This window comes from Lampetra planeri, chromosome 56 (assembly GCF_965212315.1).
Source record: "Lampetra planeri chromosome 56, kcLamPlan1.2.h2, whole genome shotgun sequence".
NCBI lineage: Eukaryota > Metazoa > Chordata > Hyperoartia > Petromyzontiformes > Petromyzontidae > Lampetra > Lampetra planeri.
Window position 1 is genome coordinate 1,230,454 of NC_136162.1, and position 20,742 is coordinate 1,251,195.

At 58.8% G+C, this 20,742-nt stretch overlaps 1 protein-coding gene across 1 annotated transcript in view; it reads right to left on the bottom strand.

Annotated features, from left to right (window-relative positions):
- Positions 1-6: 6 nt before the first annotated feature.
- Positions 7-20,742, bottom strand: part of LOC144735667 (plastin-3-like) — a 43,599-nt gene continuing 22,863 nt past the window's right edge. The window contains 11 exon segments of the mRNA XM_078618132.1: positions 7-154; positions 157-276; positions 4,097-4,137; positions 4,140-4,179; positions 5,632-5,751; positions 5,753-5,775; positions 6,835-6,982; positions 6,984-7,001; positions 18,570-18,651; positions 19,703-19,821; positions 19,823-19,836. Of these exon segments, the coding sequence (XP_078474258.1) occupies positions 41-154; positions 157-276; positions 4,097-4,137; positions 4,140-4,179; positions 5,632-5,751; positions 5,753-5,775; positions 6,835-6,982; positions 6,984-7,001; positions 18,570-18,651; positions 19,703-19,821; positions 19,823-19,836 (839 nt within the window). The 3' untranslated portion in view covers positions 7-40.

Here is a 20,742-nt window from a genome sequence, read left to right on the forward strand (position 1 = left end):
ACACACACACATGCACGCTGACACACACACACACACACGCTCACACACACACACTGACACACACACACACGCACCCTCTAGCAAGGGTCCAGTCGATGTCCATGTCGGTGGGCTTGATGAGGGCCGGGTGTCGGTTGAAGAGGTTGGCCACGAACCTAGAGCGACGTTCAGCTTGGGGTTGCCTCGTACCACGTCCATGGGGGTCACGAACTGCCGACAGCCCAGACGCTCCGCCTGCTGCAGCATCGCCTCCGCACGCCCCACGTGCTCTACCTCCTGCGGGGGGGGGTGGGGGGTGGAGGTGGTGGGTGGAGGTGGGGTGGGTGGGGGGGGTGGTGGGTGGGTGGAAGTGATTGGTGGAGGTGGTGGTTGGTGGAGGTGGGTGGTGGGTGGAGGTGGTGGGTGGTGGGTGGAGGTGGGTGGTGGGTGGAGGTAGTGGGTGGGGGTGGTGGAGGTGGTGGGTGGAGGTGGTGGGTGGAGGTGGTGGTGGAGGTGGTGGTGGAGGTGGTGGGTGGAGGTGGTTGGTGGTGGGTGGAGGTGGGTGGTGGTGGTGGGTGGAGTGGTGGGTGGGGGTGAAGGTGGTGAGTGGAGTTGGTGGGTGGAGGTGGGTGTAGGTGGGTGGAGGTGGTGGGTGGAGGTGGTTGGTGGAGGTGGTGGGTGGTGGGTGGAGTTGGTGGGTGGAGGTGGTGGTGGAGGTGGTGGGTGGAGGTGGTTGGTGGAGGTGGTGGGTGGAGGTGGTGGGTGGTGGTGGGTGGAGGTGGTGGGTGGAGGTGGTGGGTGGTGGTGGGTGGAGGTGGTGGGTGGAGATGGTGAGTGGAGGGTGGTGGTGGAGGTGGGGGTGGAGGTGGTGGGTGGAGGTGGTGGGTGGTGGTGGGTGGAGGTGGTGGGTGGAGGTGGAGGTGGGTGAAGGTGGTGGGTGGTGGTGGTTGGTGATGGGTGAAGGTGGTGGGTGGTGGTGGGTGGAGGTGGTGGGTGGAGGTGGTGGGTGGGGGGTGGTGGGTGGAGGTGGTGGGTGGGGGTGGTGGGTGGAGGTGGTGGGTGGTGGTGGGGGGTGGGTGGGGGTGGTGGGGTGGTGGTGGGTGGGGGGTGGTGGGTGGGGGTGGTGGGTGGAGGTGGTGGGTGGGGGTGGTGGGTGGAGGTGGTGGGTGGAGGTGGAGGTGGGGTGAAGGTGGTGGGTGGATGGTGGTGGGTGGTGGTGGGTGAAGGTGGTGGGTGGGGGTGGTGGGTGGGGGGGGTGAGTGGGTGGAGGTGGTGGTGGAGGTGGTGGGTGGAGGAGGTGGTGGGGGTGGTGGTGGTGGGGTGAAGGTGGTGGGTGGAGATGGTGGTGGGTGGGGGTGGTGGGTGGAGGTGGTGGGTGGAGGTAGGTGGGTGGATGGTGGTGATGGGTGAAGGTGGTGGGTGGAGGTGGAGGTGGTGGGTGGAGGTGGTGAATGGAGGTGGTGGGTGATGGTGGGTGGAGGTGGTGGGTGGTGGTGGGGTGGGGGTGGGGGTGGAGGTGGTGGGTGGGGGGTGGTGGTGGGTGGAGGTGGGTGGAGGTAGTGGATGGAGGTGGTGGGTGGGGGGGGTGGTGGGTGTAGGTGGTGGGTGGAGGTGGTGGGTGGGGGTGAGTGGTGGGTGGGGGTGGTGGGGGGTGGGGGTGGTGGGTGGAGGTAGTGGGTGGTGGTGGGTGGAGGTGGTGGGTGGTGGTGGTGGGTGGAGGTGGTGGGTGGGGGTGGTGGGTGGAGGTGGTGGGTGGAAGGTGGTGGGTGGAGGTGGTGAGTGGAGGTGGTTGGTGGGGGGTGGTTTGTGGTGGTAGTGGTGGAGGTGGTGGAGGTGGTGGGTGGGGGTGGTGGGTGGAGGTGGTGGGTGGAGGTGGTGGGTGGAGGTGGTGGGTGGAGGTGGGTGGGTGGTGGTGGCTGGAGGTGGTGGGTGGGGGTGGAGAGGTGGTGGAGGTGGTGGGTGGAGGTGGAGGTGGGTGAAGGTGGCGGGGTGGTGGGTGGAGGTGGTGGGGTGGTGGTGGTGGTTGGTGGAGGTGGGTGGTGGGTGGAGGTGGTGGGTGGTGGGTGGAGGTGGTGGGTGGTGGGTGGAGGTAGTGGGTGGGGGGTGGTGGAGGTGGTGGGTGGAGGTGGTGGGTGGAGGTGGTGGTGGAGGTGGTGGTGGAGGTGGTGGGGTGGGAGGTGGTGTGGTGGTGGGTGGAGGTGGGTGGTGGTGGTGGGTGGAGGGTGGTGGGTGGGGGGGTGAAGGGTGGTGAGTGGAGTTGGTGGGTGGAGGTGGGTGGAGGTGGGTGGAGGTGGTGGGTGGAGGTGGTTGGTGGAGGGTGGTGGGTGGTGGGTGGAGTTGGTGGGTGGAGGTGGTGGTGGAGGTGGTGGGTGGAGGTGGTTGGTGGAGGGTGGTGGGTGGAGGTGGTGGGTGGTGGTGGGTGGAGGTGGTGGGTGGAGGTGGTGGGTGGTGGTGGGTGGAGGTGGTGGGTGGAGATGGTGATTGGGAGGTGGTGGTTGGAGGTGGGGGTGGAGGTGGTGGGTGGAGGTGGTGGGTGGTGGTGGGTGGAGGTGGTGGGTGGAGGTGGAGGTGGGGTGAAGGTGGTGGGTGGTGGTGGTTGGTGATGGGTGAAGGTGGTGGGTGGTGGTGGGTGGAGGTGGTGGGGTGGAGGTGTGGTGGGTGGGGGTGGTGGGTGGAGGTGGTGGGTGGGGGTGGTGGTGGGTGGGAGGTGGTGGGTGGTGGTGGGTGGTGGTGGGTGGTGGGTGGGGGTTGGTGGGTGGTGGTGGGTGGGGGTGGTGGGTGGGGGGTGGTGGGTGGGTGGGGTGGGTGGGTGGGGGTGGTGGGTGGAGGTGGTGGGTGGAGGTGGAGGTGGGTGAAGGTGGTGGGTGGAGGTGGTGGGTGGTGGTGGGTGAGGTGGTGGGTGGGGGTGGTGGGTGGGGGGTGGGTGGGAGGAGGTGGTGGTGGAGGTGGTGGGGGTGGGGAGGTGGTGGGGGTGGGGGTGGGGTGGTGGTGGGTGAAGGTTGGTGGGTGGAGATGGTGGGTGGGTGGGGGTGGTGGGTGGAGGTGGTGGGTGGGAGGTAGGTGGGTGGGTGGTGGTGTTGGGGGTGAGGTGGTGGGGTGGAGGTGGAGGTGGTGGGTGGAGGTGGGTGAATGGAGGTGGTGGGTGATGGTGGGTGTGGGGTGGTGGGTGGTGGTGGGTGGGGGTGGGTGGAGGTGGGTGGGTGGGGGTGGTGGTGGGTGGAGGTGGGTGGAGGGTAGTGGATGGGGTGGTGGTGTGGGGGGGGGGGGTGGTGGGTGTAGGTGTGGGTGGAGGTGGTGGGTGGGGGTGAGAGTGGGTGGGTGGGGGTGGTGGGTGGTGGGTGGGTGGTAGTGGGTGGTGGTGGGTGGAGGTGGTGGGTGGTGGTGGTGGGTGGAGGTGGGTGGGTGGGGTGGTGGGTGGAGGTGGTGGGTGGAGGTGGTGGGGTGGAGGTGGGTGAGTGGAGGTGGTGGTTGGTGGGGGGTGGTTTGTGGTGGTAGTGGTGGAGGTGGTGGAGGTGGTGGGTGGGGGTGGTGGGTGGAGGTGGTGGCGTGGAGGTGGTGGGTGGAGGTGGTGGGTGGAGGTGGGTGGTGGTGGTGGCTGGAGGTGGTGGGTGGGGGTGGAGGTGGTGGAGGTGGTGGGTGGAGGTGGAGGTGGGTGAGAGGTGGCGGTGTGTGGGGTGGAGGTGGTGGGTGGTGGTGGTGGTTGGTGATGGTGGTGGGTGGAGGTGGGGGTGGGGTGAAGGTGGTGGGTGGTGGTTGGAGGTGGTGGGTGGTGGTGGTGGTGGTTGGTGATGGTGGTGGGTGGAGGTGGTGGGTGGAGGGTAGTGGGTGGAGGAGGTTGGTGGGGGTGGAGGTGGTGGGTGGTGGGTGGAGGTGGTGGGTGGAGTTGGTGGGTGGAGGTGGTGGGGTGGGGGTGGTGGGTGGGGGTGGTGGTGATGGTGGTTGGAGGTGGTGGAGATGGTGGGTGGGGATGGTGGGTGGAGGTGGTTGGTGGAGGTGGTGGGTGGAGGTGGTGGTGTGGTGGTGGTGGGTGGAGGTGGTGGGTGGGGGTGGTGGTGGTGGGGGGAGGTGGTGGGTGGTGGTGGTTGGTGGAGGTGGTTGGTGGAGGGGGGTGACTCACGTTGAAGCCAGACATGTCGATGTCCACCCTGTCCTCCCCCTTGGAGCGATCTGGTTGAGCAGGTGGAAGTACGCCTTGGAGTCCTGATGGACACACGCACACACACGTGGACACACACGTGGACACACACGTGGACACACACGTGGACACACGCACAGTTAGACACATGGACACACGTGCAATTAGCCAACACACACAGACATCACCATAAACACACAGAGACAGAGCAGAGGTCGCAATCGGGTACCCGATACCCGTACCCTACCCGATACCCGGCCGGATACGGGTACCCGTTTGCGACCCTGGTGCGGCCGGGGTACGGGTACGGGTAGGCCGTAAGTCACTGGTGAGTCACCGTTTGTCACTCATTTTCCCAACGTCTTGTTCTCTTCTCACAATTCAACTCCCTAGAATCAACCGACCCGCACTGCAACATGGCTTCATCCCAGAGGTCGCAATCAGGTACCCGATACCCGTACCCTATCCGTACCCGGCCGGGTACGGTACGGGGTAGGGTACGGGTACCCGTTTGCGACCCTGGTGCGGCCGGGTACGGGTAAGGAATCAAACCCCATTTGCGACCTCTGAGACAGACACACAGACACACGGATAGAGTCACACATCCACAGAGAGACATGGACACCACAGAGTCACACGGACATGTGGAAGATTCAGCTCCACGTGTACTCTGCATCTGGTCTCAATTACTCCTCCCCGCCAATCACCGTCCCTTCCCCACCTTTCAAGGTCACGGTATTTAGCCGTCCTTCTCTGAACTTTCCGTCTCTGAATCGACTCAATTCATGAACGAATTTTCACGACACCTTTTATCCTCTTGATTCTTTTCCTGCCCCAACCCCTTCGAGATAATTTCTCCTTTCGATTTAAAGCTTTCGTGACTGCAGGGATTCATCTTCTTGGTTCTTTTTTACGTTTTCTTTTTATTATTTTCTTATTTACCTTCTACGTGACTTTACCGAAAGAACCAAGAAGATCATTTCTCCAGGATCTCTGTAACAGGTCACTGGAAGACTGCGATTGTCCATTCGACGTTTATGATGGCTTCAAAGTAACGCCGCTTCTCAGGACACCGGCTCTAGACTCGACCATTCTTAGCAACTTTTTCTGCGCCGGTCTCAAACCATGTCTCCCCATGCCCACGTGACTCCTCTCATATCGCCTCTATGCACCCCCCTACCCCAGTACCACCCCTCCCCCAGGTGCCCCCCCTCCCCCCCCGTATCCCACATGCCCCCCACCCACCCTCCGTGTGTCTCCCTGTCTCTCCATTCTCCCCATCCCCCCCCCCAATGCCATGCCCCCCCCCGCCCCCCGTGTCCTACCCGGGTCTCCCCATGCTCTCGTGCCTCCTCTGTGCACCCCCCCCCCCCTTTTTCCCCAGTACCACCCCTCCCCCCGTATCCCACGTGCTCCCCCCCCCCCACCCTCCTTGTGTCCCCCTTGTCCCACCCATCCCCCCCCCCATTCCCCCCCCCATGCCCCCCCCCCCGCCCCCCCGCGTGCCCCCCACGTGCCTTGATGTCGCTGGAGAAGTTGTTGATCTTGCTCCAGCCCGCCCCCTCCAGGTGGTGGTTGACCCACCGCAGGAGCAGCTCCTCGGGCGACAGCTTCACGAGCTCCTCCAGCGTCTCGCCGTTCGCGCAGCAGCGCGATCAGCGCTGCGCACAACAGCAGCAGCAGCATCAGCATCAGTAGCAGCAGCATCATCAGCAGTAGTAGCATCATCAGCAGTAGCAGCATCATCAGCAGTAGCAGCATCATCAGCAGTAGCAGCAGCATCAGCATCATCAGTAGCAGCAGCATCAGTAGCAGACAGCAGTAGCAGCAGCAGCAGTAGCAGCAGCAGCATCAGTAGCAGCATCATCCTCATCAGTAGCAGCATCATCAGTAGCAGCAGCAGCATCAGCAGCAGCATCATCAGCATCAGTAGCAGCAGCAGCATCAGTAGCAGCATCAGCATCAGTAGCAGCATCATCAGCATCAGTAGCAGCAGCAGCATCAGCAGCAGCATCAGCAGCATCAGCAGCAGCATCAGCAGCAGCAGCATCAGCATCATCAGTAGCAGCAGCATCATCTTCAGTAGCATCAGCATCATTAGCAGCATCATCAGTAGCAGCAGTAGCATCATCATCAGTAGCAGCATCATCATCAGTAGCAGCAGCATCATCTCATCAGTAGCAGCATCATCAGTAGCAGCATCATCAGTAGCAGCAGCATCATCATCATCAGTACCAGCATCATCATCGTCAGTAGCAGCAGCATCATCATTATGAGTAGCAGCATCATCAGTAGGAGCAGCATCATCATCATGAGTAGCAGCATCATCATCAGCAACAGCAACATCATTAGCAGCAACATCAGCAGCAGCACGATCATCATCAGCAGCATCATCTTCAGCAGCATCATCATCGGTACCAGCATCACCATCATCATAATCTTCATGAGCACCAGCAGCATCATCATCGTTAGCAGCATCATCAGCAGCATCGATACCATCATCAGTATCAGCAGCAGCAGCACCACCATCAGCAGCAGCATAATGACGACATGAGACTCCTATCCTGATCTCTCCCGTTCCTATTCACACACCGAATCAACTGGAACTTGGACAAGTGTCCAACTCCTTGTGGTCTCCCCCACCCCCCCCTCCCCCCCCTTCCCCCTCCCCCTCCCCATCCCCCCCCTCCCCTCCCCCCTCCCCTCCCCCCTCCACTCACCCTCGTTCCTGGTGATCTCGATGGAGGCGAAGAGGCCGATCTTGATGACCTGCCACAGGAGGCCGAGCACCAGGTGCGGCTTGCCCTCCCGCAGGTCTTCCGCGCCGATGTTCACCACGTGGCAGCCGATCGCCGACGCCGAGTTCAGAGGCCAGGTTCAGGTTCTCCTGGGAGGGGGGGGTGGAGGGAGGGGGGGGGGAGGGGGAGGGAGGGGGGAGAAGGTGGGGGAGGGAGGGGGGGAGGGAGGGGGGGGAAGGGGGGAGGGAGGAGGGAGGGAGGAGGAAGGGAGGGATGGAGGTGAGGGGGAATGAAGTGAAGGGGGATGGAGTGAGGGGGGAGGGAGGAGGGAGGGAAGGGGGGAGGGAGGGGGAGGGAGGGAGGGGGGAAGGAGGGAGGGATGGAGTGAGGGAGGGAAGAAGGGGAGAGAGAGAGGGAGGGGGGAAGAAGGAGGAGGGAGGGAGGGATGGAGTGAGGGGGGATGGAGTGAGGGGGGAGGGAGGGAGGGAGAGAGAGAGGGAGGGAGGGGAGGGAAGGGGGAAGGAGGGGGAGGGAGGTGGAAGGGAGTGAGGGGGGAGGAAGGGAGGGAGAGAAGGAAGAGGGGGGAGAGAGGGGAGCGAGGGATGGAGTGAGGGGGGAGGAAGGGAAGGAGAGAGGTAGGGAGGGGAGGGATGGGGGAGGGGAGGGAGAGCAGAGATGGGGGAGGGAGGGGGGAGGGGGGGAGGGGGGGAGAGGGGGCGAGGGAGGGGGGGGAGGGAGGGGGGAGAGGGGAGGGAGGGATGGAGTGAGGGGGGAGGGAGGGAGGGAGGGGAGGGAGAGAGGGGAGGGAGGGAGGGAGGGGAGGGGATGGGGGAGGGAGGGAGGGAGGGGAGAGAGGGAGGGAGGGGGGGGAGGGGGGAGGGGAGGGAGGGAGGGAGAGAGGGAGGGAGGGGGGAGGGAGGAGGGAGGGAGGGAGGGAGGGGAGAGAGGGGAGGGAGGGATGGAGTGAGAGGGGAGGGAAGGAGGGGGGAGAGAGGGGAGGGATGGGGAGGGGATGGGGGAGAGAGGAGAGGGGAGGGAGGGGCACCACAATGGCGAGATGTTAACTACCTCGCCTGGCATACCAAACTAAACTGTAAACTTTTTATTTTACCAGGTGAGTCCCACTGAGCTGTATAGCTCTTTAATTAGATGCGACCTGGCGATCACAAATGATAGCTTCTCAACATCATCATCATCATCGCGTGGAAATGTTAGCAGTAGTCAAACGCTCTAAACGTGTGACATTTATTCTCGATATGGAGGGAAATACTGGAGGACCCGGAGAAAAATCCACACGACCACCACGGGAAGAGAGAGAAAGACGGGGGGGGGGGGGGGTTTAACAAAAAGCAAAGCATTAAAAAACGAAATGATGAACGAAGCAAAGTGCCGACTACACCGAGCATCTTCTTGTTTCCTCTGATCGTAAAAGAGGAGAGAGAGAAAGACACGCAATCTCCAAATATACAGGAGTCAGGGTCAGGCATCGAACCCATGCTCTCCTGCATGCCACGTGAGGTAGTTAACATCTCGCCACCGTGATGCCCACAGGAGGTCGTGGGTTCGATCCTGACCCTGACGACGCCTGCTGTATATTTGTAGTTTGCGTCTCTCTTTTTTATTTTTTTTATGATCAATGGAAACAAGAAGATGCTCGGTGTAGTGGGCACTTTGCTTCGTTCATCATTTCGTAATTTTTTTGTATTTTTTTTTTACATTTTTAAACTTTGCTTTATGTAAACCCCCACCTCTCGCTCACTCTCTCGCTCACTCTCTCGCTCACTCGCCCACTCTCTCTCTCGCTCTCTCTCTTTTTTTTACTTTGCTTTATGTAAACCCCCACCTCTCGCTCACTCTCTCGCTCACTCTCGCCCACTCTCTCTCTCGCTCTCTCTCGATCTGCACGCAGCCCTTCTCGCAGTCCGACGGCCCTCCGACGGGTAGCTCATCTCTCTCTCTACCCGTGGTCGTGTGGATTTTGATCCGGGGTCCTCCGCTTTTTCCCTCCACATGTCGAATGAACATCACCACGCGCTCAGAGTATTTCGCTACTGCTGTAGATTCCCACGAAAATAGCCACTTAAGTTCAACTGCTATCATTTGTGACGGCCAGGGTCGCTTGGGAAAAATAGCTACACAGCTGAGTGGGCCGTAGCTGGTAAAATGAAACAAATTTACCCGTAAAAACAAAGTTTTTCACTATAAATCTTTTATATGCGTGGCGGCTAGAGTCCTCTCGTCCTCTGGCTTGAGATGGCTGCCACCTATGGGTCAGATGATTGCATTGCACCATTAAACAAATGGTAATTAAATATAATATTTTTGTCCTAAAAAGTGTAAAATTTTGGAAAAAAAATGTTCACGAAAAGAAATTGTCACGCACAACGAGTCTGTGTGGAAAATGTCAGCTCGATTGGATCACGGGAAGTGGGTTAAAAACGACCGAAAGATTTGCACGGTCGTAAGCGCGCAAGCAAGCGAACTTAATATAAAGGATTTAAAAATAGCACAGCAGGGAGAAACCACCACGAGTTTGAACAGGTTCAAAATTTCAGTTGATTCTGCGCGCCACCAAAAGCTCAAGAGGACCAGGATAGGAGTCTCATTTCCAAGGGTGACCTCAGGGTGATCACCAACTCAACATACAGATTTTGTCGGGACACATAGCAGTCAAGATATCCTGGAGCGATAGCTTCCTCCTTACACGGTGACACCAATCCCTGTAGGGACGAGGGGAGGAGGAGGGAATGGCAGATGGGCACATGCGGATAAGAGGGAGACGTTGGCAGGAGTGAGCAGAAGAAGGGAGCTGTGGATGAAGGAGAGAGCTGTGGATGAAGGAGGGAGCTGTGGATGAAGTAGAGAGCTGTGGATGAAGTAGAGAGCTGTGGATGAAGGAGAGAGCTGTGGATGAAGGAGAGAGCTGTGGATGAAGTAGAGAGCTGTGGATGAAGTAGAGAGCTGTGGATGAAGGAGAGAGCTGTGGATGAAGGAGAGAGCTGTGGATGAAGGAGGGAGCTGTGGATGAAGGAGAGAGCTGTGGATGAAGGAGAGAGCTGTGGATGAAGGAGAGAGCTGTGGATGAAGGAGGGAGCTGTGGATGAAGTAGAGAGCTGTGGATGAAGGAGAGAGCTGTGGATGAAGGAGGGAGCTGTGGATGAAGTAGAGAGCTGTGGATGAAGGAGAGAGCTGTGGATGAAGGAGGGAGCTGTGGATGAAGTAGAGAGCTGTGGATGAAGGAGAGAGCTGTGGATGAAGGAGAGAGCTGTGGATGAAGGAGGGAGCTGTGGATGAAGGAGAGAGCTGTGGTGGAAGGAGAGAGAGCTATGGATGAAGGAGACAGATGTGGATAAAGGAGGGAGCTGTGGATGAAGGAGATAACTGTGGGTGAAGGAGATAACTGTGGGTGAAGGAGATAACTGTGGGTGAAGGAGGGAGCTGTGGGGGAAGGAGAGAGCTGTGTATGAAGGAGAAAGCTGTGGATGAAGGAGGGAGAGCTGTGGATGAAGGAGAAAGCTTTGGATGAAGGAAAGAGCTGTGGATGAAAGAGGGAGCTGTGAAGGAGGGAGAGCTGTGGATGAAGGAGAGAGCTGTGGATGAAGGAGAGAGCTGTGGATGAAGGAGCGAGAGCTGTGGGTGAAGGAGGGAGCTGTGGGTGAAGGAGGGAGCTGTGGATGAAGGAGAAAGCTGTGGATGAAAAAGAGAGCTGTGGATGGAGAGAGCTGTGGATGAAGGAGGGAGCTGCGGATGAAGGAGAGAGCTGTGGATGAAGGAGAGAGCTGTGGATGAAGGAGGGAGCTGCGGATGAAGGAGAGAGCTGTGGATGAAGGAGGGAGTGGTTGATGAAGAAGGGAGCTGTGGATGAAGGAGAGAGGTGTGGAGGAAGGAGGGAGCTGTGGATGAAAGAGAAAGCTGTGGATGAAGGAGGGAGCTGGGGATGAAGGAGGGAGCTGTGGATGAAAGAGAGATCTGTGTATGAAGGAGGGAGCTGTGGATGAAGGAGGGAGAGCTGTGGATGAAGGAGAGAACTGTGGATGAAGGAGGGAGCTGTGGATGAAGGAGGGAGATCTGTGGATGAAGGAGAGAGCTGTGGATGAAGGAGGGAGAGCTGTGGATGAAGGAGAGATCTGTGTATGAAGGAGGGAGCTGTGGATGAAGGAGGGAGAGCTGTGGATGAAGGAGAGAACTGTGGATGAAGGAGAGATCTGTGTATGAAGGAGGGAGCTGTGGATGAAGGAGGGAGAGCTGTGGATGAAGGAGAGAGCTGTGGATGAAGGAGAGATCTGTGTATGAAGGAGGGAGCTGTGGATGAAGGAGGGAGAGGTGTGGATGAAGGAGGGAGCTGTGGATGAAGGAGGGAGAGCTGTGGATGAAGGAGGGAGCTGTGGATGAAGGTGGGAGCTGTGGATGAAGGAGGGAGCTGTGGATGAAGGAGGGAACTGTGGATGAAGGAGGGAGCTGTGGATGAAGGAGAGAGCTGTGGATGAAGTAGAGAGCTGTGGATGAAGGAGGGAGCTGTGGATGAAGGAGGGAGCTGTGGATGAAGGTGGGAGAGCTGTGGATGAAGGAGAGAACTGTGGATGAAGGAGGGAGCTGTGGATGAAGGTGGGAGCTGTGGATGAAGGAGGGAGCTGTGGATGAAGGAGAGAACTGTGGATGAAGGAGGGAGCTGTGGATGAAGGTGGGAGCTGTGGATGAAGGAGAGAACTGTGGATGAAGGAGGGAGCTGTGGATGAAGGTGGGAGAGCTGTGGATGAAGGAGAGAACTGTGGATGAAGGAGGGAGCTGTGGATGAAGGAGGGAGCTGTGGATGAAGGTGGGAGCTGTGGATGAAGGAGAGAACTGTGGATGAAGGAGGGAGCTGTGGATGAAGGTGGGAGAGCTGTGGATGAAGGAGAGAACTGTGGATGAAGGTGGGAGCTGTGGATGAAGGAGGGAGCTGTGGATGAAGGAGGGAGCTGTGGATGAAGGTGGGAGAGCTGTGGATGAAGGAGAGAACTGTGGATGAAGGAGGGAGCTGTGGATGAAGGTGGGAGCTGTGGATGAAGGAGGGAGCTGTGGATGAAGGAGGGAACTGTGGATGAAGGAGGGAGAACTGTGGATGAAGGAGAGAACTGTGGATGAAGGAGGGAGCTGTGGATGAAGGTGGGAGCTGTGGATGAAGGAGGGAGCTGTGTATGAAGGAGGGAGCTGTGGATGAAGGAGGGAGAACTGTGGATGAAGGAGAGAACTGTGGATGAAGGAGGGAGCTGTGGATGAAGGTGGGAGCTGTGGATGAAGGAGGGAGCTGTGGATGAAGGAGGGAACTGTGGATGAAGGAGGGAGCTGTGGATGAAGGAGAGAGCTGTGGATGAAGGAGGGAGCTGTGGATCAAGGAGGGAGCTGTGGATGAAGGAGAGAGCTGTGGATGAAGGAGAGAGCTGTGGATGAAGGAGGGAGCTGTGGATGAAGGAGAGAGTTGTGGATGAAGGAGAGAGCTGTGGATGAAGGAGAGAGCTGTGGATGAAGGAGGGAGTTGTGGATGAAGGAGGGAGCTGTGGATGAAGGAGAGAGCTGTGGATGAAGGAGAGAGCTGTGGATGAAGGAGAGAGCTGTGGATGAAGGAGAGAGCTGTGGATGAAGGAGGGAGTTGTGGATGAAGGAGAGAGCTGTGGATGAAGGAGAGAGCTGTGGATGAAGGAGAGAGCTGTGGATGAAGGAGAGAGCTGTGGATGAAGGAGGGAGTTGTGGATGAAGGAGAGAGCTGTGGATGAAGGAGGGAGCTGTGGATCAAGGAGGGAGTTGTGGATGAAGGAGGGAGCTGTGGATCAAGGAGGGAGCTGTGGATGAAGGAGGGAGCTGTGGATCAAGGAGGGAGCTGTGGATGAAGGAGGGAGCTGTGGATGAAGGAGAGAGCTGTGGATGAAGGAGGGAGTTGTGGATGAAGGAGAGAGCTGTGGATGAAGGAGGGAGCTGTGGATGAAGGAGAGAGCTGTGGATGAAGGAGGGAGCTGTGGATCAAGGAGGGAGCTGTGGATGAAGGAGGGAGCTGTGGATGAAGGAGGGAGCTGTGGATGAAGGAGAGAGTTGTGGATGAAGGAGGGAGCTGTGGATGAAGGAGGGAGCTGTGGATCAAGGAGGGAGTTGTGGATGAAGGAGAGAGCTGTGGATGAAGGAGGGAGCTGTGGATGAAGGAGAGAGTTGTGGATGAAGGAGGGAGCTGTGGATGAAGGAGGGAGCTGTGGATCAAGGAGGGAGTTGTGGATGAAGGAGAGAGCTGTGGATGAAGGAGGGAGCTGTGGATGAAGGAGGGAGCTGTGGATCAAGGAGGGAGCTGTGGATGAAGGAGGGAGCTGTGGATGAAGGAGGGAGCTGTGGATGAAGGAGAGAGTTGTGGATGAAGGTGGGAGCTGTGGATGAAGGAGGGAGCTGTGGATCAAGGAGGGAGTTGTGGATGAAGGAGAGAGCTGTGGATGAAGGAGGGAGCTGTGGATCAAGGAGGGAGCTGTGGATGAAGGAGGGAGCTGTGGATGAAGGAGGGAGCTGTGGATGAAGGAGAGAGTTGTGGATGAAGGTGGGAGCTGTGGATGAAGGTGGGAGCTGTGGATGAAGGTGGGAGCTGTGGATGAAGGAGAGAGCTGTGGATGAAGGTGGGAGCTGTGGATGAAGGTGGGAGCTGTGGATGATGGAGAGAGCTGTGGATGAAGGTGGGAGCTGTGGATGAAGGAGGGAGCTGTGGATGAAGGTGGGAGCTGTGGATGAAGGAGAGAGCTGTGGATGAAGGTGGGAGCTGTGGATGAAGGTGGGAGCTGTGGATGAAGGTGGGAGCTGTGGATGAAGGAGAGAGCTGTGGATGAAGGTGGGAGCTGTGGATGAAGGTGGGAGCTGTGGATGATGGAGAGAGCTGTGGATGAAGGAGGGAGCTGTGGATGAAGGTGGGAGCTGTGGATGATGGAGAGAGCTGTGGATGAAGGTGGGAGCTGTGGATGAAGGTGGGAGCTGTGGATGATGGAGAGAGCTGTGGATGAAGGTGGGAGCTGTGGATGAAGGTGGGAGCTGTGGATGAAGGAGGGAGCTGTGGATGAAGGTGGGAGCTGTGGATGATGGAGAGAGCTGTGGATGAAGGTGGGAGCTGTGGATGATGGAGAGAGCTGTGGATGAAGGTGGGAGCTGTGGATGAAGGTGGGAGCTGTGGATGATGGAGAGAGCTGTGGATGAAGGTGGGAGCTGTGGATGAAGGAGAGAGCTGTGGATGAAGGAGGGAGCTGTGGATGAAGGAGGTAGCTGTGAATGAAGGAGGGAGCTGTGGATGAAGGAGGGAGAGCTGTGGATGAAGGAGAGAGCTGTGGATGAAGGAGGAAGCTGCGGATGAAGGAGAGAGCTGTGGATGAAAGAGAGAGCTGTGGATGGAGAGAGCTGTGGATGAAGGAGGGAGCTGTGGATGAAGGAGAGAGCTGTGGATGAAAGAGAGAGCTGTGGATGAACGAGAGAGCTGTGGATGAAGGAGAGAGGTGTGGAGGAAGGAGGGAGCTGTGGATGAAGGAGGAAGCTGTGGATGAAAGAGAGAGCTGTGGATGAAGGATAGAGCTGTGGATGAGGGAGGGAGCAGTGGATGAAGGAGAAAGCTGTGGATGAAGGAGGGAGCTGTGGATGAATGAGAGATCTGTGTATGAAGGAGGGAGCTGCGGATGAAGGAGGGAGACCTGTGGATGAAGGAGAGAGCTATGGATGATGGAAATAGCTGTGTATGAAGGAGGGAGCTGCGGATGAAGGTGGGAGCTGTGGATGAAGGAGGGAGCTGTGGGTGTTGGAGAGAGCTGTGGATGAAGGAGGGAGCTGTGGATGAAGGTGGGAGCTGTGGATGAAGGAGGGAATTGTGGATGAAGGAGAGAGCTGTGGATGAAGGAGAAAGCTGTGGATGAAGGAAGGAGCTGTGGATGAAGGAGGTAGCTGTGAATGAAGGAGGGAGCTGTGGATGAAGGAGGGAGAGCTGTGGATGAAGGAGAGAGCTGTGGATGAAGGAGGAAGCTGCGGATGAAGGAGAGAAGTGTGGATGAAGGAGGGAGCTGCGGATGAAGGAGAGAGCTGTGGATGAAGGAGAGAGCTGTGGATGGAGACAGCTGTGGATGAAAGAGGGAGCTGTGGATGAAGGAGAGAGGTGTGGGTGAAGGAGGGAGCTGCGGATGAAGGAGAGAGCTGTGGATGAAGGAGAGAGCTGTGGATGAAGGAGGGAGCGGTGGATGAAGGAGGGAGCTGTGGATGAAGGAGAGAGGTGTGGAGGAAGGAGGGAGCTGTGAATGAAGGAGAGATCTGTGTATGAAGGAGGAAGCTGTGGATGAAAGAGAGAGCTGTGGATGAAGGAGGGAGCTGTAGATGAAGGAGAAAGCTGTGTATGAAGGAGGGAGCTGTGGATGAAGGAGGGAGCGGTGGATGAAGGAGAGAACTGTGGGTGAAGGAGAGAGCTGTGGATGAAGGAGGGAGACCTGTGGATGAAGGAGAGAACTGTGGGTGAAGGAGAGAGCTGTGGATGAAGGAGAGAACTGTGGATGAAAGAGAGAGCTGTGGATGAAGGAGGGAGACCTGTGGATGAAGGAGAAAGCTGTGGATGAAGGAGGGAGCTGTGGATGAAGGAGAGAGTTGTGGCTGAAAGAGAGAACTGTGGATTAAGGAGAGAGTTGTGGATGAAGGAAAGAGCTGTGAATGAATGAGGGAGAGCTGTGGATGAAGGAGGGAGCTGTGGATGAAGGAGAGCGCTGTGGATGAAAGAGAGAGCTGTGGATGAAGGAGAGAGCTTTGGATGAAGAAAAGAGCTGTGGATGAACGAGAGAGCTGTGGATGAAGGAGGGAGCGGTGGATGAAGGAGGGAGCTGTGGATGAAGGAGAGAGGTGTGGAGGAAGGAGAGAGCTGTGGATGAAGGAGAGATCTGTGTATGAAGGAAGAAGCTGTGGATGAAAGAGAGAGCTGTGGATGAAGGATAGAGCTGTGGATGAGGGAGGGAGCAGTGTATGAAGGAGAAAGCTGTGGATGAAGGAGGGAGCTGTGGATGAATGAGAGATCTGTGTATGAAGGAGGGAGCTGTGGATGAAGGAGGGAGACCTGTGGATGAAGGAGAGAGCTGTGGATGAAGGAGAGAGCTGTGGATGAAGGAGGGAGCGGTGGATGAATGAGAGATATGTGTATGAAGGAGGGAGCTGTGGATGAAGGAGGGAGACCTGTGGATGAAGGAGAGAGCTGTGGATGAAGGAGAGAGCTGTGGATGAAGGAGAGAGCTGCGGGTGAAGGAGGGAGCTGTGGATAAAGGAAGGGAGCGGTGGATGAAGGAGGGAGCTGTGGATGAAGGAGAGAGTTGTGGATGAAGGAAAGAGCTGTGAATGAATGAGCGAGAGCTGTGTATGAAGGAGGGAGCTGTTGATGAAGGAGAGAGCTGTGGATGAAAGAGAGAGCTGCGGATGAAGGAGAGAGCTTTGGATGAAGGAAAGAGCTGTGGATGAAAGAGAGAGCTGTGAATGAAGGAGGGAGCTGTGGATAAAGGAGAGAACTGTGGATGGAGGAGGCAGCTGTAAATGAATGAGGTAGAGCTGTGGAAGAAGGAGAGAGCTGTGGATGAAAGAGGGAGCAGCGTGTGATGTATAAGGTGGAATAACAGGTGTGGAGTCCTCACCTGTCTCCGTTGTGTTGTTGACGAGAGTGCTCGCTACAGCTTGAGTGTGCGACCCCCTCTGTGCTAACCAGGTTGCTATAGGCTGCTGCTGCGGAGGCTACGTGGCGGGCAGCAGCAGAGGGCATCGAAGCAGCAACATCCATTGTTGTACTGTCTCGTCTACGTTCCCGAATCTCTGTTATCCCAGCCGCCTTCAGCAAAAACCGCATTGACTAGCGTGGCGAAGTATGGTCATCCCGCATAAACCCCCCATCCCCCCTTCTACCCCCCCCCCCCTTCCCGAGGCCACCCACGTCCCACGTGTAGTGACACAAGTTGCCACACGTAGACTGTACACGTGTCTGTCAAATGAGGAAGTGGCTTAAAGTCCGACCGAAGTGGGGATGGTGGTGGGGGGGTGGGGGAGAGGAACAAGAGAAGTCGGGGGGGGGGGGTCACCTGGGGGTGGGGGGGATGGGGGGGAAGGGACAGAACGATCGGGGGGGGGGGTAGGGGGGGGTCAGGATATGTGTTGGGGTGGTGTGGTCGATAAAACCGTGTTGATCTCACAGCACTTGCCCCGACAGTCTGTCGAGGCTATACGGGGGACCTTTGTCTATGTGGCACCACACCACCACCCCCAATCACCCACCACGTGCACCGTGGTGACCTACATTGGTCGCTACTCGCTCACAGCACTTGCCACGGCAGTCTAGCGAGGCTACACGGGGGATCTTTGTTTGTGTGTGTGTGTGTGAAACACGGTGACCGGAGTTCGATTCCCGCTCACGGCCACCAACACCCGGTGACGATTCTTTAAACCGGTCCTGGGCCTCCCCTAGGTCGACTCAGCCTCAAAATGAGTACCTGGTGCAGCGTATCAACATCGCCACTAGGGGTGCTGGCCACCCGCCAGCTCATGTGCCGTGCCGGCCTTCATAGGTGCTACTCGCTAACAGCACTTGCCCCTACAGTCTGTTAAGACAGATACTGATACCGAGAGCGAGACAGAAGCGTTTGGAGAAGTAAAGAAATCCGCTCCGCGAGCGCCACGCGGAGACCACTTCCTCCGCTCCTCCTGCGGCGCCACAGCCAACACGCGTCTCTGTGAGCGGTGGCGCCGCGGTTGGCGCACCGTGACATGACCCCCCCCACCACCGATCCCACCCACCACCGCCTCCACCCACCACTGCCCCTCCTACCACCATCGCCCACCCCCCACCACCGATCCCACCCACCACCGCCCCCACCCACCACCGCCCCTACCTACCACCACCGCCACCCCCCACCATTCACCGCCCCCTCCACACCACCGCCCCCACCCACCACCGCCCCTCCTACCACCGCCCCCACCCACCACCGCCCCTCCTACCACCACCACCACCCCCCCACCACCGCCCCCCCCCCACCATTGCCCACCCACCACCGTCGTGTGCACGCGCTTGCGCTCGCGTGCGTGTTCACACAGCGCGCTTTACACAGTAAAACTGGCGTTCACGGTGAGGCGTGCCCCGCAGCCCTGTCCCAGCCGCTCTTTTCCCGCTACCATCTGTTTGCACGGCGGATTCAGGCTTATCCAGCGGAGTGGAGGGGGTGCATGTTCACACGGCTATTTCTAGCGCTCGCCTTTGTGAGCAACGAGCGCCTGCAGGGGCGCGCGCGTGCACGCAGCCACCGCCGCGTCAGTGGTGGTGTACGTGGGGGGGAGTGTGTGGGTAACTCCGGGCGGTGGTGAGCCAGCCACGTGGCCATGTCCCTGAGAGAGGGCGCTGGGGCGGGGGGGGGCGATCGCCCGATCGGAGGGGGCCCGGCGAGATGGGGGGCATGGGGAGCGGGGAGGTGGGTGTCAGCCCCCCACAGTAGCGATTATCTGAACAGCTCCTGGGACTCAGCAATCAGCCGAGTACCTGGTGCGGTGCAGTAAACATGAACACTGGGGAGACAAAGGCGGCCAGGCGTGGTGCTGGCCACCCACCCCCTCCGTGTGTGCCACAGTGCCGGCCTCCATAGGCGCTGCTAAGTCGCTACCAGCACTTGCCCCCAACAGTCTGTTGAGGCTACGCGGGGGATCTTTGTCTTTGTCCGAGTGTCGCTCACCTGGATGGTGAACGGGGTGAGCTTCTTCTTGTTGATCGTCCGCTCGTCGATTGTGTCCGGCACCGAGTGGTTGATCATCTTACTGCACGGGACAAGGGGGGGGGGAGGGTGTCACACGCCACTAGCACCAACACTAGCAAAGATCAAAGATCACCCGTGTAGCCTCAACAGACTGTAGGGGCAAGTGCTGTTAGCGAGCACCTATGAAGGCCGGAATGGCACACGAGGGGGGTGGGTGGCCAGCACCGCGCCCGACCGCCTTTGTCTCCCCAGTGGCGATGTTTACTACACCGCACCAGGTACTCATTTGAGGCTGAGTCGACCTAGGGGAGGCCCAATACCGGTTCAGATAATCGTCACTGGGTGTTGGCCGTGAGCGGGAATCGAACTGGGGTCGCCAGGTTCGCAGCGCAGCGTAGCGCTAACTATTACACTACCGCTCCCCACACGCACCCACACTAACACACTAGCCACCAGCACTAGCCACAGCACTAGCCATAGCAAGCATCACTACCACAAGCAGGAGGAGGGAGCAGCAGGGGGAAGAGGTGGAGGATGATGTGGAGAAGGTGGTGGGTGGGAGGAGGAGGAGGAAAGAAGGAGGATGGCGAGTGGAGGTGGTGGAGGTGGTGGAGCAGGAGGAGGAGAATTGGAGGAGGTAGCGGATGTGAGGAGGTGGATGGGATGAGCTGGAGGAGGAGGATGGGAGGTGGAGGAGAAAGTGGAGGATGGGAGGAGAGGTAGATCAGGAGGAGGTGGAGGAGGAGGTGTAGGAGGGTAAGTGGAGGTGGTGGAGGAGGTGGAGGATGAGGAGGTGGACGAGGAGGTGGAGGAGGTTGAGGAGGTGGAGGAGGAGGAGGTGGACGAGGAGGATGAGGAGGTGGAGGAGGTGGAGGATGAGGAGATGGAAGAGGTGGAGGATGAGGTGGAGGAAGTGGAGGATGAGGAGGTGGAGGAGGAGGAGGAGGAGGTGGACGTGGAGGACGTGGCGCATGAGGAGGTGGAGGAGGTTGAGGAGATGGAGGATGAGTAGGTGGAGGAGGAGGTGGAGGATGAGGAGGTGGACGAGGTGGAGGATGTGGAGGGATGAGTAGGTGGAGGAGGAGGAGGTGGAGGAATGAGGAGGGACCCACCAGAGGACGATGCCATCGCCCATGGAGCGGAAGAGCGCGTCGGTGTCGGGGTCCATGGGCAGCACGTGGCGGCAGTCGGCGTCGCGCTCCAGCGCCACGTTGATCCAGTTCACGAACGCCCACCTTCTCCTCCTCTACACACAGCGGGTGGTGGAGGGAGGTGGTGAGTTGGTGGTGGTGAGGAGGTGGTGGTGGGGGAGGTGGTGGTGGTGGTGGTGAGGAGGTGGTGGTGGGGAAGGTGGTGGTGAGGAAGTGGTGGTGAGGAGGTGGTGGTGGTGAGGAGGTGGTGGTGGTGAGGTGGTGGTGGTGGTGATGAGGTGGTGAGGAAGTGTGGATGACGTGGGATGAAGTTGAGAGGAGGTGTTGAGAAGGTAGTCAGGAGGATGGGGGGTGGTGGTGAGGAGGTGGTGGTGAAGAGGTGGTGTTGAGGAGGGTGGTGGTGAGGAGATGGTGGTGGTGGTGGTGGTGGTGAGGAGGTGGTGGTGGTGAGGAGGTGGTGTTGAGGAGGTGGTGGTGAGGAGATGGTGCTGGGGGATGTGGTGGTGAGGAGGTGGTGGTGGTGAAGAGGTGGGTGTTGAGGAGGTGGTGGTGAGGAGGTGGTGGTGGTGAGGAGGTGGTGTTGAGGAGGTGGGTGGTGAGGAGATGGTGCTGGGGGAGGTGGTGGTGAGGAGGTGGTGGTGTTGAGGAGGTGGTGGTGAGGAGGTGGTGGTGTTGAGGAGGTGGTGGTGAGGGTGGTGGTAGGTGAGGAGGAGGTGGTGGTGGGTGGTGGTGGTGGAGGAGGAGGTGGTGGTGGTGAGGAGGTGGTGTTGAGGAGGAGGTGGTGAGGAGGTGGTGGTGAGGAGGGAGGTGGTGAGGAGGGTGGTGGGGTGTGGTGGAGGGTGGGTGGTGGTGGGAGGTGAGGAGGTGGTGGTGGTGGTGAGGAGGTGGTGGTGGTGGAGTGAGGTGGTGGTGAGGAGGTGGTGGTGAGGAGGAGGTGGTGGTGGGGAGGTGGTGGTGGTGAGGAGGTGGTGGTGAGGAGGGTGGTGGTGGTGAGGGAGTGG